Source organism: Puma concolor, chromosome C1 (assembly GCF_028749965.1).
Source record: "Puma concolor isolate L17-30 chromosome C1, mPumCon1.1.hap2, whole genome shotgun sequence".
NCBI lineage: Eukaryota > Metazoa > Chordata > Mammalia > Carnivora > Felidae > Puma > Puma concolor.
The window spans coordinates 158036102-158049435 of record NC_141674.1 but is presented as its reverse complement, the minus strand read 5'-3'; the positions used below and the strand labels follow the sequence as shown (position 1 = coordinate 158049435).

General features: G+C 38.1%; 1 protein-coding gene across 2 annotated transcripts in view; it reads left to right on the top strand.

The window, feature by feature from the left end:
• STK39 (serine/threonine kinase 39) overlaps window positions 1-11710 on the top strand; it is a 312573-nt gene extending 300863 nt beyond the window's left edge. For both annotated transcript variants that reach the window (XM_086718821.1, XM_086718822.1), the window contains exon 18: window positions 10180-11710. In XM_086718821.1, the coding sequence (XP_086574947.1) occupies window positions 10180-10254 (75 nt within the window). In that variant the 3' untranslated portion in view covers window positions 10255-11710. The remainder of the gene's footprint in view (window positions 1-10179) is intronic.
• The last annotated feature ends 1624 nt before the right edge of the window (window positions 11711-13334 follow it).

Here is a 13334-nt window from a genome sequence, read left to right as displayed (position 1 = left end):
TTGCTCCTTTGCAGTCTTATAAAGTAATTGAATCTTGCTGCTTTCGACGTGGAATTTTTGAAATTGCATTAATAAAAATACGAAAGATAATTTGCCCTTAAAGAATACAAATTGTGAGTATATGTAACTAACATCCAGTTGGTACACATTTACATGAGCATTGTAGATTTTAGATACTGAAGTTTAATAACATGCATTACGTACAGTGATTTTCACAGGCATTTTGTCAATTAATGACTAACGGGCCTTAGTTTTCGAGGCTTTCAGCTCAGGTGTAGTTGGAGGCTGCATAACGGAAGGCAGCACTTCCTGAAGCACAGGTAAAGCAAAGACCAAAATGAGATTTAAAACTACTTAAGAGTATTAACTTTTTCTCCCTACTGAAAGGGGAGTAAGGTAAGAAAAATCTTCAGGGAACCTATCAGTTCAAGAAGATCCAGGTAGCCTCTCTGAGCCTCCTGCTCCAGTCTGAGACACTGGTTCTCCAGGTGTGGTCCCCAGACCAGCAGTGTCTGCTTCATCTGGAAACTTGATAAAAATGTAGCCTTCCAGGGCCACATCCCAGGCCTAATGAATCAGAGTCTCTGGGGGGCGGGGCACAGGAATCGGTTTTAACAAGTTCTCCAGGTGATGCTAAGGTTTGAGGAAACTGCTTTATAGGAAACATGGAGCTAACTCGGTGCTTCACACTTTGGGAAGCACTCAGGTAGAACAGTGGTTCCAACTCTACTGACCTTTTGCATCATCAAGGGAGCTCAAAATCCCAGTACCCAAGCCACACCCCAGACCAATTCATTCACGACCTCTGGGATGGCAGTGTAGATTTTCAAATTTCCAGTGGTTCCAAAGCGGACGCAGGTTTGAGGTGGAATATACTAAATCCTTTGTTGGCATTTCAGCAGTCTTCACAGCATCTGCACCAGAAGTAGGTTCCATTTCAAGACCACTTTGCTCATCCATAAAAAGCAACTCCTCATCTGCTCAGATTTTATCCTGACCTTGTGGCACTTCAGTCCCATCTTCAGGCTCCACTTCTAATTCTAGTTCTCTTGTTGTTTCTACTACATCTGAAGTTACTTTCTCCACTGAAACTTTGAAGCCCTCAAAGTCATCCATGAGGACTGGGAACGGTTTCTTCCAAATTCCTGTGAATGTAGACATTTTGACCTCTTCCTAAGAGTCACTCATGCCCTTAATGGCATTTAGAAAGGTGAAGTTTTCTGGAAGGTTTTCGATTCTCTTTGCCCAGATCCATCAGAGAAATCACTGTCTGTGGCAGCTATAGCCTTATGAAAAGTATTTCTTTTTTTTTTTTTTTTTAATTTTTTTTTTCAACGTTTATTTATTTTTGGGACAGAGAGAGACAGAGCATGAATGGGGGAGGGGTAGAGAGAGAGGGAGACATAGAATCGGAAACAGGCTCCAGGCTCTGAGCCATCAGCCCAGAGCCTGACGCGGGGCTCGAACTCACAGACCGCGAGATCGTGACCTGGCTGAAGCCGGACGCTTAACCGACTGCGCCACCCAGGCGCCCTGAAAAGTATTTCTTAAATAATAAGACTTGAAAGTTAAGGGGCATGTGGGTGGCTCAGTCAGGTGAGTGTCTGACTTCGGCTCAGGTCAAAAGTTGAAATTACTCCTTGACCCATGGACTCTAGAATGGATATTGTGTTAGCAGGCATGAAAACCACATTAATCTCATGGTCCAGCTCCATCAGATCTCTTGGGTGACCAAGTACATTGTCAGTGAGCAGTACTATTCTGAAAGGAATCTTTTCTGAGCAGTTCTTAACAGTGGGCTTCAAATATTTCAATAAACCATTTTGTAAGCAAATGTGCTGTTGTTCCATTTATAGAGTACATATTCTATAAATAGCTCTAACATAATTCTTAAGGGCCCTAAGATTTTTGGAATGGCAAATGAGCATTGACTTCAATGTAAAATCACCAGCTAACATTAGCCCCTAAGAGGAGTCAGCCTGTCCCCTTTGAAGCTTTGAAGCCAGGCACTGACGTCTCCTCTCTAGCTGTGAAGTCCAAAGTGGTATTTTCTTCCAAAAGAAAACTGTTTTGGGGGCGCCTGGATGGCTCAGTCAGTTAGGCGTCTGACTTTGGCTTAGGTCATGATCTCACGGCTAGTGAGTTCGAGCCCCATGTCAGGCTCTGTGCTGACAGCTCAGAGCCTGGAGCCTGCTTCAGATTCTGTGTCTCCCTCTTTCTCTGCCCCTCCCCTGCTCATGCTCTCTCTCTCTCTCTCTCTCTCTCAAAAACATGAAAAAAAAATTTTAAGCTGTTTTTTTCTACACAGAAAATCTGTTGTTTAGTGTAGCCACCTTCTTTAATTCTCTTTGCTGGATCTTCTGGATAACTTGCTGCTTCACCTCATACTTTTATGTTATGGAGATAACTTCCTTCCTTAAACCTCATGAACCAACCTCTGCTAACTTCCAAATTTTCTTCTGCAACTTCCTCACTTCCCTCAGACTTAAAAGAATTGAAGAGAGTTAGGGCCTTGCTCTGGATTAGGCTTTGGCTTAAGGGAATGTGGTGGCTGATTTGATCTTGTATCCAGACCACCAAATCTTTCTTCATACCAGCAGTTAAGACTGCTGTTTTGCTTTCTTATCATTCGTGTGTTCACTGGAGTAGTGTATGTTCAATTTCCTTCAAGATCTTTTTTTGAACTTTGGCATTCACAGCTTGTGAGAGGCCTAGCTTTTGGCCTGTCTCTGCTTTTGACATGCCTTCCTCATTAAGCTGAATCATTTTTAGGTTTTAATTTAAAGTGAGAGATGTGTGATTCTTTCTTTCCCTTGAACATTTGGAGGCCATTGTAGGGTTATTAAGTGGCTTAATTTCAATACAGTTGTGTCTCAAGGAATCAGGAGGCCTGAGGAGAGGGAGAGAGGTGAGTGGAACAGTCAGAACACACACAACATTTATGGGTTAAGTTCGTGGGCCCCAAAACAACTGCAAAAGTAACCTCAGAGATCACTGATGTCATATCACCATAACAAATGTAATGAAAAAGTTTTAAAAATTGTGAGAATTACCAAAATATTACACAGACACGAAGCGAACCAATGCTTTTGGGAAAATTACACCAATAGACTTACTTGGTATAGGATTGCCACAAACCTTCAGTTTGTGAAAAATGTGGTATCCATGAAAGGCAACAAAGTGAAGTGCAATAAAACAAGGTATGCTTATATACTGAAGGATAGTGGTTGTCTCCAGGAAAAGCTCTTGTGAGGTTGAGTTGTAAACTGAACTAGCCATGTTTTTCCCCGTGGAACACTAATTTTATTTGGAAGAATAACTGACAAAATGGGGTTGTTCAGACTAAGGAATTGGCAGACATTTTTTCAACATGAACCAAGTAAGCCTGGCGCTTTAAGGAAAACAACTGGCCATATTTGTCCTCGATAATAAATTTCAGCTTTCGAGCAGAAAAATGACTTTGGAAAACTTGCATCTGCCCCTGTAACCTTGACAGCATCCCAGTACTTACTTTTTCTGATGAGATTAGTGATATGTGATAGTTTTGAACATGATTGGTTGGCATGGTGTATTGAGACATAGAGATTATAGAACAAACTGTGTCAGCAGTGGAAGATGTGCATAATTCAGTGATGCCGGAAAGTCCTACCTGGGCAAAAAGATCAATTCAAAACGCAAGATAGACTAATGGTTTTAATCTAACAGAGAATGAAATTTCAATACTATGGTTTCAGATTCCACGTCACAACTAACTTTTAGGAAACTCCACTTGGAAAGTCTCAAAGTAGTAACAAACAATATCCACAATTATCAGAAAGACTTTTAAAATTCTATTTGTTCCCTTTTTCAACTACATATTTATATGAGGCTGGATTTTCTTACATATACTTCAAGGAAAACAACCTAAAACAATAGATTGAATGTAGAAGCAGATAGGGAAATCTCACCATCTTCCATTAAGCAAGACATTAAAGAGATTTGCAAAATATAAAGCAGTGCCACTCAGTTTGGGTAAACTGGTTATTTTTCATGATTTTATTTATGCTAGCATGTAGTGGGTTTGTTATTAGATTTAATGAAGTAGTAAATGAATAATTCAGAAATTTCTCAGTTTTAATTGCTGAGACCTTCAGTATAATATAATCTACATAACCATGTTTGTTTTTAATTATTTTAATACTTAAAAATACTTTAAACATGACTTCAATAATGTTAAAAGATTTTCAGTTTTAATTTCTAAAATAGTCAATATAATAAATGTAACCTGCAAAAACATAAGCTTTTTAAGTTTTATGTTGATTCCAGTATAGTTATCCTACAGTGTTACATTAGTTTCAAGGTGAACAATGTTATGATCCAACACTTCCATACACCCAGTGTTCACCACAAGGGCCCTCCTTAATCCCCATTGCTTATTTCACCCATCCCCCCATCCACGCTCCTCTGGTAGCCATCAGTTTGTTCTCTATGGTCAAGAGTTAAGCTTCTTGGTTTGTCTCTTTTTGTTTTCCCTTTGCTTATTTGTTTTGTTTCTTAACTTCCACGTATGAGTGAAATCATATGGCATTTGTCTTTCTGTGACTCCTTTTGCTTAGCATTATATTGTCTGGCTCCATCCATGTCCTTGCAAATACCAAGTTTTCATTCTTTTTAGGGCTGAATAATATTTTGTATGTGTATGTATGTATGTATATGTATATATGTATACATATATATGAACATACTACATCTTCTTTATCCATTCATCAATCAGTGGATGCTTGACTGCTTCCATATCATGGCCATGGTGAATAATGCTGCTATAAGCATACAGGTGCACGTATCCTTCTGAATTGGTGTTTTTGTATTCTTTGAGTAAATACTCCATAGTGCAGTTGCTGGATCATAGGGTAGTTCTAACTTTTTGAGGAACTCCCACATATTCTTTTCCGTAGTGGCTGCACAAGTTTGCATTCCCACCAATAGTAAGTGTTCCTTTTCTCCACATCCTCACCAACAGCTGTTGTTTCTTGTGTTGCTTTTAGCCATTCTGACAGTTATGAGGTCATATCTCATTGTAGTTTTGATTTGCAGTTCTCTGATGGTAATTGATGTGACTATCTTTTCATGGGTCTCTTGGCCATCTATCTAATCTTCTTTGAAGAAATGTGTGTGTCTTCTGCCCATTTTATAATTGGATTATTTGTTTCTTACATGTTGAGTTCTATAAGTTTTAAAATATATTTTGGATACTAACTCTTTATTGGATGTCATTTGTAAATATCTTCTCCCTTTCAGTAGGCTGCCTTTTAGTTTTGTTTCCTTTGCTGGTGTAGAAACTTTTTATTTTGATGAAGTCCCAATAGTTTATTTTTGCTTTTGTTTCTCTTGCCCCAGACTTATTTAGTAAGAAGTTGCTATGGCCGGTGTCAATGAGGTTACTGCTTGTGTTCTCTACTAGGATTTTTATGGTTTCAGATCTCATATCTAGGTCTTTAATCCATTTTGAATTTTTGTATATGGGGTCAGAGAATGGTCCAGTTTTCCCAACACCATTTGTTGAACAGACTGTCTTTAGCCCATTGGATACTCTTTTATGCTTTGTTAAAGATTAATTGACCATATAATTGTGGGTTTATTTCTGGGTTTTCTACTCTGTTCCATTGATCTATGTGTCTGTTTTTGTGCCAGTATCATACAGTTTTGATGACTACAGCTTTGCAGTCTAACTTGAAGTCCAGAATTGTGATGCCTCCAGCTTTGCTTTTTCAAGATTGCTTTGGTTACTCAGGGTCTTTTGTAGTTCTATACAAATTCTAGGATTTTTGTTCTACTTTTGTGGAGAATGCTGGTGGTATTTTGGTGTTAACTCCTTTGGGTAGAATAGACATCTTAACAATATTTGTACTTCCAGTCCATGGGAATGGAATGTCTTTTCGTTTCTTTGTGTCTTCTTCAATTTCTTTCATCAGTATTTTATTCCTAGGTATCTTAGTATTTTTGGAGCAATTGTAAATGGGATTTTCTTAATTTCTCTTTCTGCTGCTTCATTATTGGTATATAGAAATACCACAGATTTCTGTACATTGATTTTGCATCCTGTGACATTACTGAATTTGTTGATCACTTCTAGTAGTTTTTTGGTGGGGTCTTTTGGGTTTTCTATATATAGTGTCATGTCATCTGTAAATAAGAATATTTCACTTCTTCCTTACTGATCTGGATGCCTTTTATTTATTTTTGTTGTCTGATTGCTGTGGCTAGGACTTTCAGTATTATGTTGAATAACAGTGGGGAGCGTGGACATCCTTGTCTTGTTCCTAACCTTAGAGAAAAAGCTGTTTTTCCCCATTAAGGATGTTAACTGTTTTTCATAGATGGCCTTTATTATACTGAGGTATGTTCCCTCTGAACCTACTCTGTTGAAGACTTTTATCATGAATGAAGGTTGTACTTTGTCAAGTGTTTTTTGTGTCCATTGAAATGATACGGTTTTTTTTTTTTCCCTTTCTCTTAATGTTGTATCACATTGATTGATTTGTGAATATTGAACCAGCCTTGCATCCCAGGAATAAATCCCACTTGATGGTGATGAATGATTTAAAACAAAACAAAACAAAAGCACAAGATTTTGAAGTCCTTGATAATTTTTAAGAGTATAAAGAGTACCTGAGACCAAGAAGTTTGAGAACTGCTGCTTTAAGGGTCTCTGGTCCCTTTGCTATAGATTCCAGAATCTTTTGCATATTGCCCTCAGTGTTTTGCAGGCCACAGTGAGAGAGGCAAGGACTCAGCCTTGGTTAAGAGAGAGTCAGCAGGGTAGTGGGAGAAGAAGAGCCAAGTGCCTGACTCAAAGCCAGGCAACCTGGTCTGTGCCTCTTTGCCAGGAAACCGAATGTTCCAGTGTTGCTGGGGGAGGGAGGCGCTGGGACTGAGGGTGACAGGTGGACTCCCTGTGTGATGTACCCACAATAACCACTGGTTTGATCACCCACTTGCATTGTAAATTCTCACTTCCACTACTCTTCACAAGAGGGACTTAAGATTTTTCTTTCATGTCTAGTTGGCTTAACCACTATTGGATATTTTGTTTTTATTTCGGGTCATTTCAACCTCCTGCTCGTCCCACTGCCAAATTTCTGATGTATCTTTGACATGCAGGGATGCGCTTCACAGCTTCACACTGTCTGCTCCCTCCTCATCCCTGCCAGCAGCTATTGGTGCTCCTGGGGTGTTTGTCATTTGCCTATTAATTACATGCGTTGTGTCTGCCCCCATTCACTGCACTGAGTAAGTGAGCAGTAAGTAAGTCAGCAGTAACTACATAGCAGGGGAAGGTTTAGGGAGATACACAAACAGGGCTTGTGGAACAAGAAAACTGGTGGTGGGGGGGGTTGAGTGTCATAGTATTTGTATGACAAACACCCACGGGAAAATACCTTATCTGACAACCCTCCTGTGCCTGTACTACTTTGTTAAAAGTGATAAGGAAAGGGACGTTTTTGATCTTACTGCCCTTTACTGAATATCTTGTCAGAGTAAAGCTAGAGAAATCATTGGACAGGGACAGAGTAAATTCTTTAAATGTCAACTAACGTTTCTACCCTTTATGCTTATATAAGAAAATCAACAGCGTAAGTGCTGACACCATTACTTTAAAGATAATTACTTAAAAATATTCAAGTTATATGTTCTAATTAGCTGCTTATTGTAAGGGAGAATGTTGAGGTTGACAAAGGGCTGAGTTTATGTACTGTTTTTTGGAGCAGCTCAGAGCGGTTCATTGTGATGATTGGAAAGGCCTTTTTTTTTTACATGGGAAACTAATTGTTTTGACAATAATTTAGCAGGAATTAGGCCAAGAAAAAGTTTGGATAGCCCTTTAGTGATTAATTGCCCATTCCCAGTCATTCATCATACATTTTTCTCCCTACTTGTGGTACTTACATAATGTCTGGTTCTGATTTATGTAGTCTGAAGAGGCAGCCTGGAATGATCTGAGTACTGTGTGTGTGTGTGCACGTGCATGTGTAGGAAAGAGAGGGAAGTGAAAAAAAAACACTTGAATGAGGACAGGTGAGAGGTTTGATGGACAGTGACTTGTTTTCACTTTTTAATTTTGAAGAAAAATCAAAATATTTGACATGCTATAATTTGGGCCAATTTTAGGCAATAAATGTAAAATATTATAAACAAAACTCTGTCATGGAAAAATAAGTTATCTATCATGAGCCATTCAACTACTTGGTAACCACTTTTTTTTTTTTTTTTTTTTTTTTTTTTTTTTTTTTGTCAGTATTACAGAAGACACCTTTTGGTAAAAACCAGGTTTACCCTCAATGACCTGTTAAGTCGCTTGTGCTCATTTTCATAATTTTTTTTTAATAAATGGAAATGTGTACATCTTCATTCCCTGTACCTATTTTGCCCATCCACCCAGCCCCTTCCTTTCTGGTAACCACCAACTTTGTTTTCTGTATGTAAGAGTCTGTTTCATTGTTCATTTGTGTTTTAGATTCCACATATAAATGAAATACAATATTTGTCCTTCTCTATCTCATTTAGCATAATATTCTCTAGGTCCATCCTTGTTGCAAATGGCCAGATCTTATTCCTCTTTACGGACGAGTAATATTCCAGTGTATATACATATACCACATCTTTATCCATTTATCTGTGGATAGACACTTAGGTTGGTTTGATATCTTGGCTATCATACATACTGCTGCAGTAAACATAGGGGTGCATATATCCTTTCAAATTACTGTTTTCATTTTCTTTGGTAAATAGCCAGTAGTGGAACTACTGGTATTTCTATTTTAATTGTTCGAGGAACCTCCATATTGTTTTCCACAGTGGCTATACCACTGCATTCCCTGCCAACAATGCACAAAAATTACCTTCTCTCCCTACCCTTGCCAACATTTGTTATTTCTTGTCTTTTGATCCTTTCATTCTGGCAGGTATAAGGTGATATCTCATTGGATTTTGATTTACGTTTCCCTGATGAGCGATGTTGAGCATCTTTTCATGTATATTTTGGCTATCTGTAAGTCTTCTTTGGAAAAATGCCTACTCAGGTCCTCTGCCCATTTTTTTTTTTTTTTACTGGATTATGTATTTTTTGGTTGTTGAATTGTAGAAGTTATATTTTAGATTAGTGACCTGTTATCCAATATATAATTTACAAATATCTTCTCCCATTCAATAGGTTGCCTTTTCATTTTGTTGATGGTTTCCTTTGCTGTGCAAAAGCTTTTTATTTGATGTAGTTCCAATAGTTTATTTTTGCTTTTGTTTCCCTTGCCTGAGAAGTCAGGTCCATCCAGAAAAATGTTGCTAGGGCTGATGTCCAAGAGATTACTGCCTGTGTTTTTTTTCTAGGATTTTTATGGTTTTAGGCCTTCAATTCATTTTTGTGTATGGTGTAAAAAAGTGGCCTAGTTTCATTCTTTGCACGTAGCTGTCCAGTTTTCGCAGCACTGTTTGTGGGGGGACTGTCTTTTCTTCATTGTATACTCTTGCCTCCTTTGTTGTAGATTAATTGACCATATAAGTATGGGATTGTTTCTGGGCTATCATGTTCCATTGATCTGTGTGTGTTTTTGTCCCACTACCATACCATTTTGATTACCATAGCTTTGTAGTATATCTTGAAGTTTGGGATTTTGATACCTCCCTGCTTTGTTCTTCTTTCTCAAGATTGCTTTGGCTATTTGGAGTCTTTTGTGGTTCCATATAAACTATGATTATTTGTCCTAGTTCGAAAAATACTACTGGTATTTTGATAGAGATTGCATTGGGTGATATGGATATTTTATCTCTCCATTTGTGTCTTCAGTTTCTTTCATTAGTGTCTTACTATTTTCAGAGTACAGGTCTTTCACCTTTTTGGCTAAATTTATTCCAAGATATTTTATTGTAATATTCCTTTAAAATTATTAAGGAACTCTAATTTGAAAGTATATTTAAGATCTCTTTCTTGGCAGTCTCAAAGCTTTAAGCCTAGACATTGTGGTGTTTTAACGGGAACAAATCCCTCCCCCTCTGCACCCCCGTTTTCTGCACTTGATAGCAAGCATGATGGTCAGATTTGTTACAGTAGTAATTAAGCGCTGGAAGAAATGGGACACTGGCCCCACGCAGATTGTGCCTTTGCTTGGATCAACTGGCACTGAAGGTGTCTTTTTCCCTTTTCAGGCTTCAGGCTGTGATGGGTCGGAGATTCCGGACGAAGTGAAGCTGATCGGGTTTGCCCAGTTGAGTGTCAGCTGATGTATGTCCCTTGACATCTCCCCCTGATTTGTCATGCCCCCACCTCACACCATTTCCCTCGATCTTCCTCCCCCACCCCTACTCCCTCCCCCTCACTCCCAATTCCCACAAAATCAGAAGATTGTGAAGAGTCTGGCTTCAGTGACATGGGATAAAAAAGAATTTTTTTAAACTTACAACACTCCGAGTTCTGCTTTATTCTCTAGCAATCCACAGTATGAGAACAAGCAAATGCCACAGCTGCACGACTGTTGCTAATTTTTCCAAAAGCTATTTAATATTCTTAGCAATCAATTCGGATATCCCTTAAGTGAAAAGAATCTGAAATACACTCAGGTGGTCCTATTTATTGGCAACAAAAGGAATTTTTTCTATCAGAAGCCTATTTCTTCTTTCATTGTTGTTCTGTTCTACTTTAATTGTACATCTGACAATACTGCCTCTTTTATGTTGTATTTAGAAATTAATATACTTATAAAATTAAGATTTATTAGTCAAACTTGAATTCTAGTTTTAAAACTGACTGTGAATTTTATTTTTCATATATTTATGCATTACACACCTTAGCTATAAGAAGAAAAGTTTTTGATTATATGCTTCTTGCAGTTAATCTCTTGTTATTTAAACAAAAAAAATCAGGTCTATCTTTGGAGTATTTATAACTTTTGATTTTTGAAATGACTGAATTAGGAACTTAGATGCTTATTCTTTTGGTTTGTTTGCCTAAAAACCAATCCACAATCTGATTGTCTCTTGGGAGAGGGAGGTGCCTTGCAAACTTTAAGAATGTGCCTGAGGCTGCTTTACTCTGGAATAGTCTCAGATCTAAAACTTCCTCTACATAAAGTGGCATATGTAAGTTTTGCTTCATTGGAACATATAGAATGCTATATAAAATGTTGCCATTCTATTAGACTGCTAATTATGTACCCATCTCTGATTTGACTTCTCTGTGATAGGATTTGTTATTCCAAAGGTGATAAACTTGAAGATACCAGAATCTGAGTTTTACTTGAAATTCTGCAGAATACCCAGATGGAGTGAAAAATAGAAAGGGTTTTTGTGCAATGACTAAAAAAAGGTAAAATGCTGTTAAGTTTCAAGAATAAATACTTTCACCCAAGTAGCCCTCTGCTTGACTATATATTAAGGAATAGTAAACCTTAGGATTTTCAAAATTGGAGTCTAAACTTTCAGGGAGGTGGGCTCCCAGGATGGTACCATTGCTCTTTCCTAGCTAACCCTAGATATGGCAGCTCTTTAATGTACTTTAAAAAGCAAATATATATTACTAAGGAAAGAAAAGTTATTTATAATTGCCTTGTCATAATTGTTAAGGTGTTCTAGAGCCATTTGCATACAACTTAATGTAATTTCATTCCATTCTATTGTTTACACAACAATTACTCAAAGATGACTGCAAAGGTAAAAGGAAAATAAAAGTGTATTGCACAAAGAGATGGTGTCACATGGTTTCCTTCCTCCTTCAGGTAGCACCTGCATGGCAGCAGTGAGATTTAGCACTCCCATGCCTCCCATGGGAAAGGAGGGAAAAGTGCCCTAAAGGAAACAAGGCATCCATTCAGTCTGAGAATCAGGTTTGACGATTATTCACACTCCATGTAGTAGGGCCACAGGGAACGAGAGCAAAAAAATTCCTTACAGCCAATTCATTTTAGCCCTGAGGCTTGGAGTGGTTAAGTGACTTTTCCAGGGCCCTTCACAAAGCTACTTACAGAGCTGGTCTCCCAAGGCCCTGGTTCTGATATTCAGAGCATGTTCTTAACACTCTATACAACTTGTAGACGAAAATAGTGTAAGACCCTCATCTTCTGAGAGAGTCAAACATACCTGAATAACTGGAGGACCGTGTTTTGCAACATAGTGGTAAGTATCATATAATATCTGTTTAATGTATGTCCATAGTCCCACATCTTTACTGCTAGCGTTTGAGAGAGTTTATATACATCCATACAATAGGACAAAGATTTTTTTAATGAGAAGATTAGGATGAAGGGTCCATAAGAACTGGTTAACAGTATGAATGCAAGGGTCAAGTTCATGCAAAGAGGTGTCTGCGTACAGCCCACTCGTTTTTTGTTTTTTCCTTTCTAAAGTTAGGAGAAATACAGTTTTTCCTAGTACTAAAGCCTGCAATGACTTTTTCTCTAGGCAGTTACATTTAGGTATTCAGAAACTTCAAAACTCTCCAAACAGCCCTACAAATACATACATAGTTAAGTTTTGAACACTTACCTTTTCTAGTGCTTTCAGCAGATGCTCAGAGTCATGTGATAGGAAGTGCCAGTACCAGTCAGCAAGGAGCTGAGAGTGTAGTCCAAGCAGTTACTGTCACTTGTGCTCTTGAAAGACACAGTAATCAAACAGTTTAAAAGGAACGAATGCACTGTATGACCATGACTGTTTCTCTTAGCCAAGCTTTTGAGGAAAAAGGACATAGAGCAATGAAGCATTCAAGGACCCAAGCTCCACTGAACACATATGTCGTATTATTTGGATAGATTCATATGCCTTGACAAACAGGTGGGTTCACAGCCTCTTAGGAAAATCAAGGCACCCATGTCTCATACCTAAATACACACAAAAACTTTTTAACATCAGTGTGCCTCTATTATGGTCAACTTGTAAAGCTGTAGTAATAGAAGCAAGTTCCCTTTTATCTCATTTGAACTCCCAATGTATTGTCCTTGTGCGAAAAAAATGGTTTTCTGCATTTAAAACAACTTTTAGAGATCCTTATAAGTCATGTGTGATAAAAATTTCTTATTTTTCCAGGAAAAAAAAGTAGCCTTTAGTTCCCCATGTGTTCCGTATCTTATGTGCTGGTAAACATGGTGGATGGCCCGCACGTCTGAGTAGGGTCAGGTAGTAGTCTTTAGACGAAGACCCAAGAATTCCCTCAAAAAAATATTCCTACATACAATGATGTTGGCATGTAAAATTTTCCTATTAGGAATTTTCATTCACTCATTTCAGTAATGCACCTACAGTCTATTTAGTTTTAAGCAATATACCTCCCGGGTGAACCCTCCAAGTTAAATTACAGAGATGGTGAACAT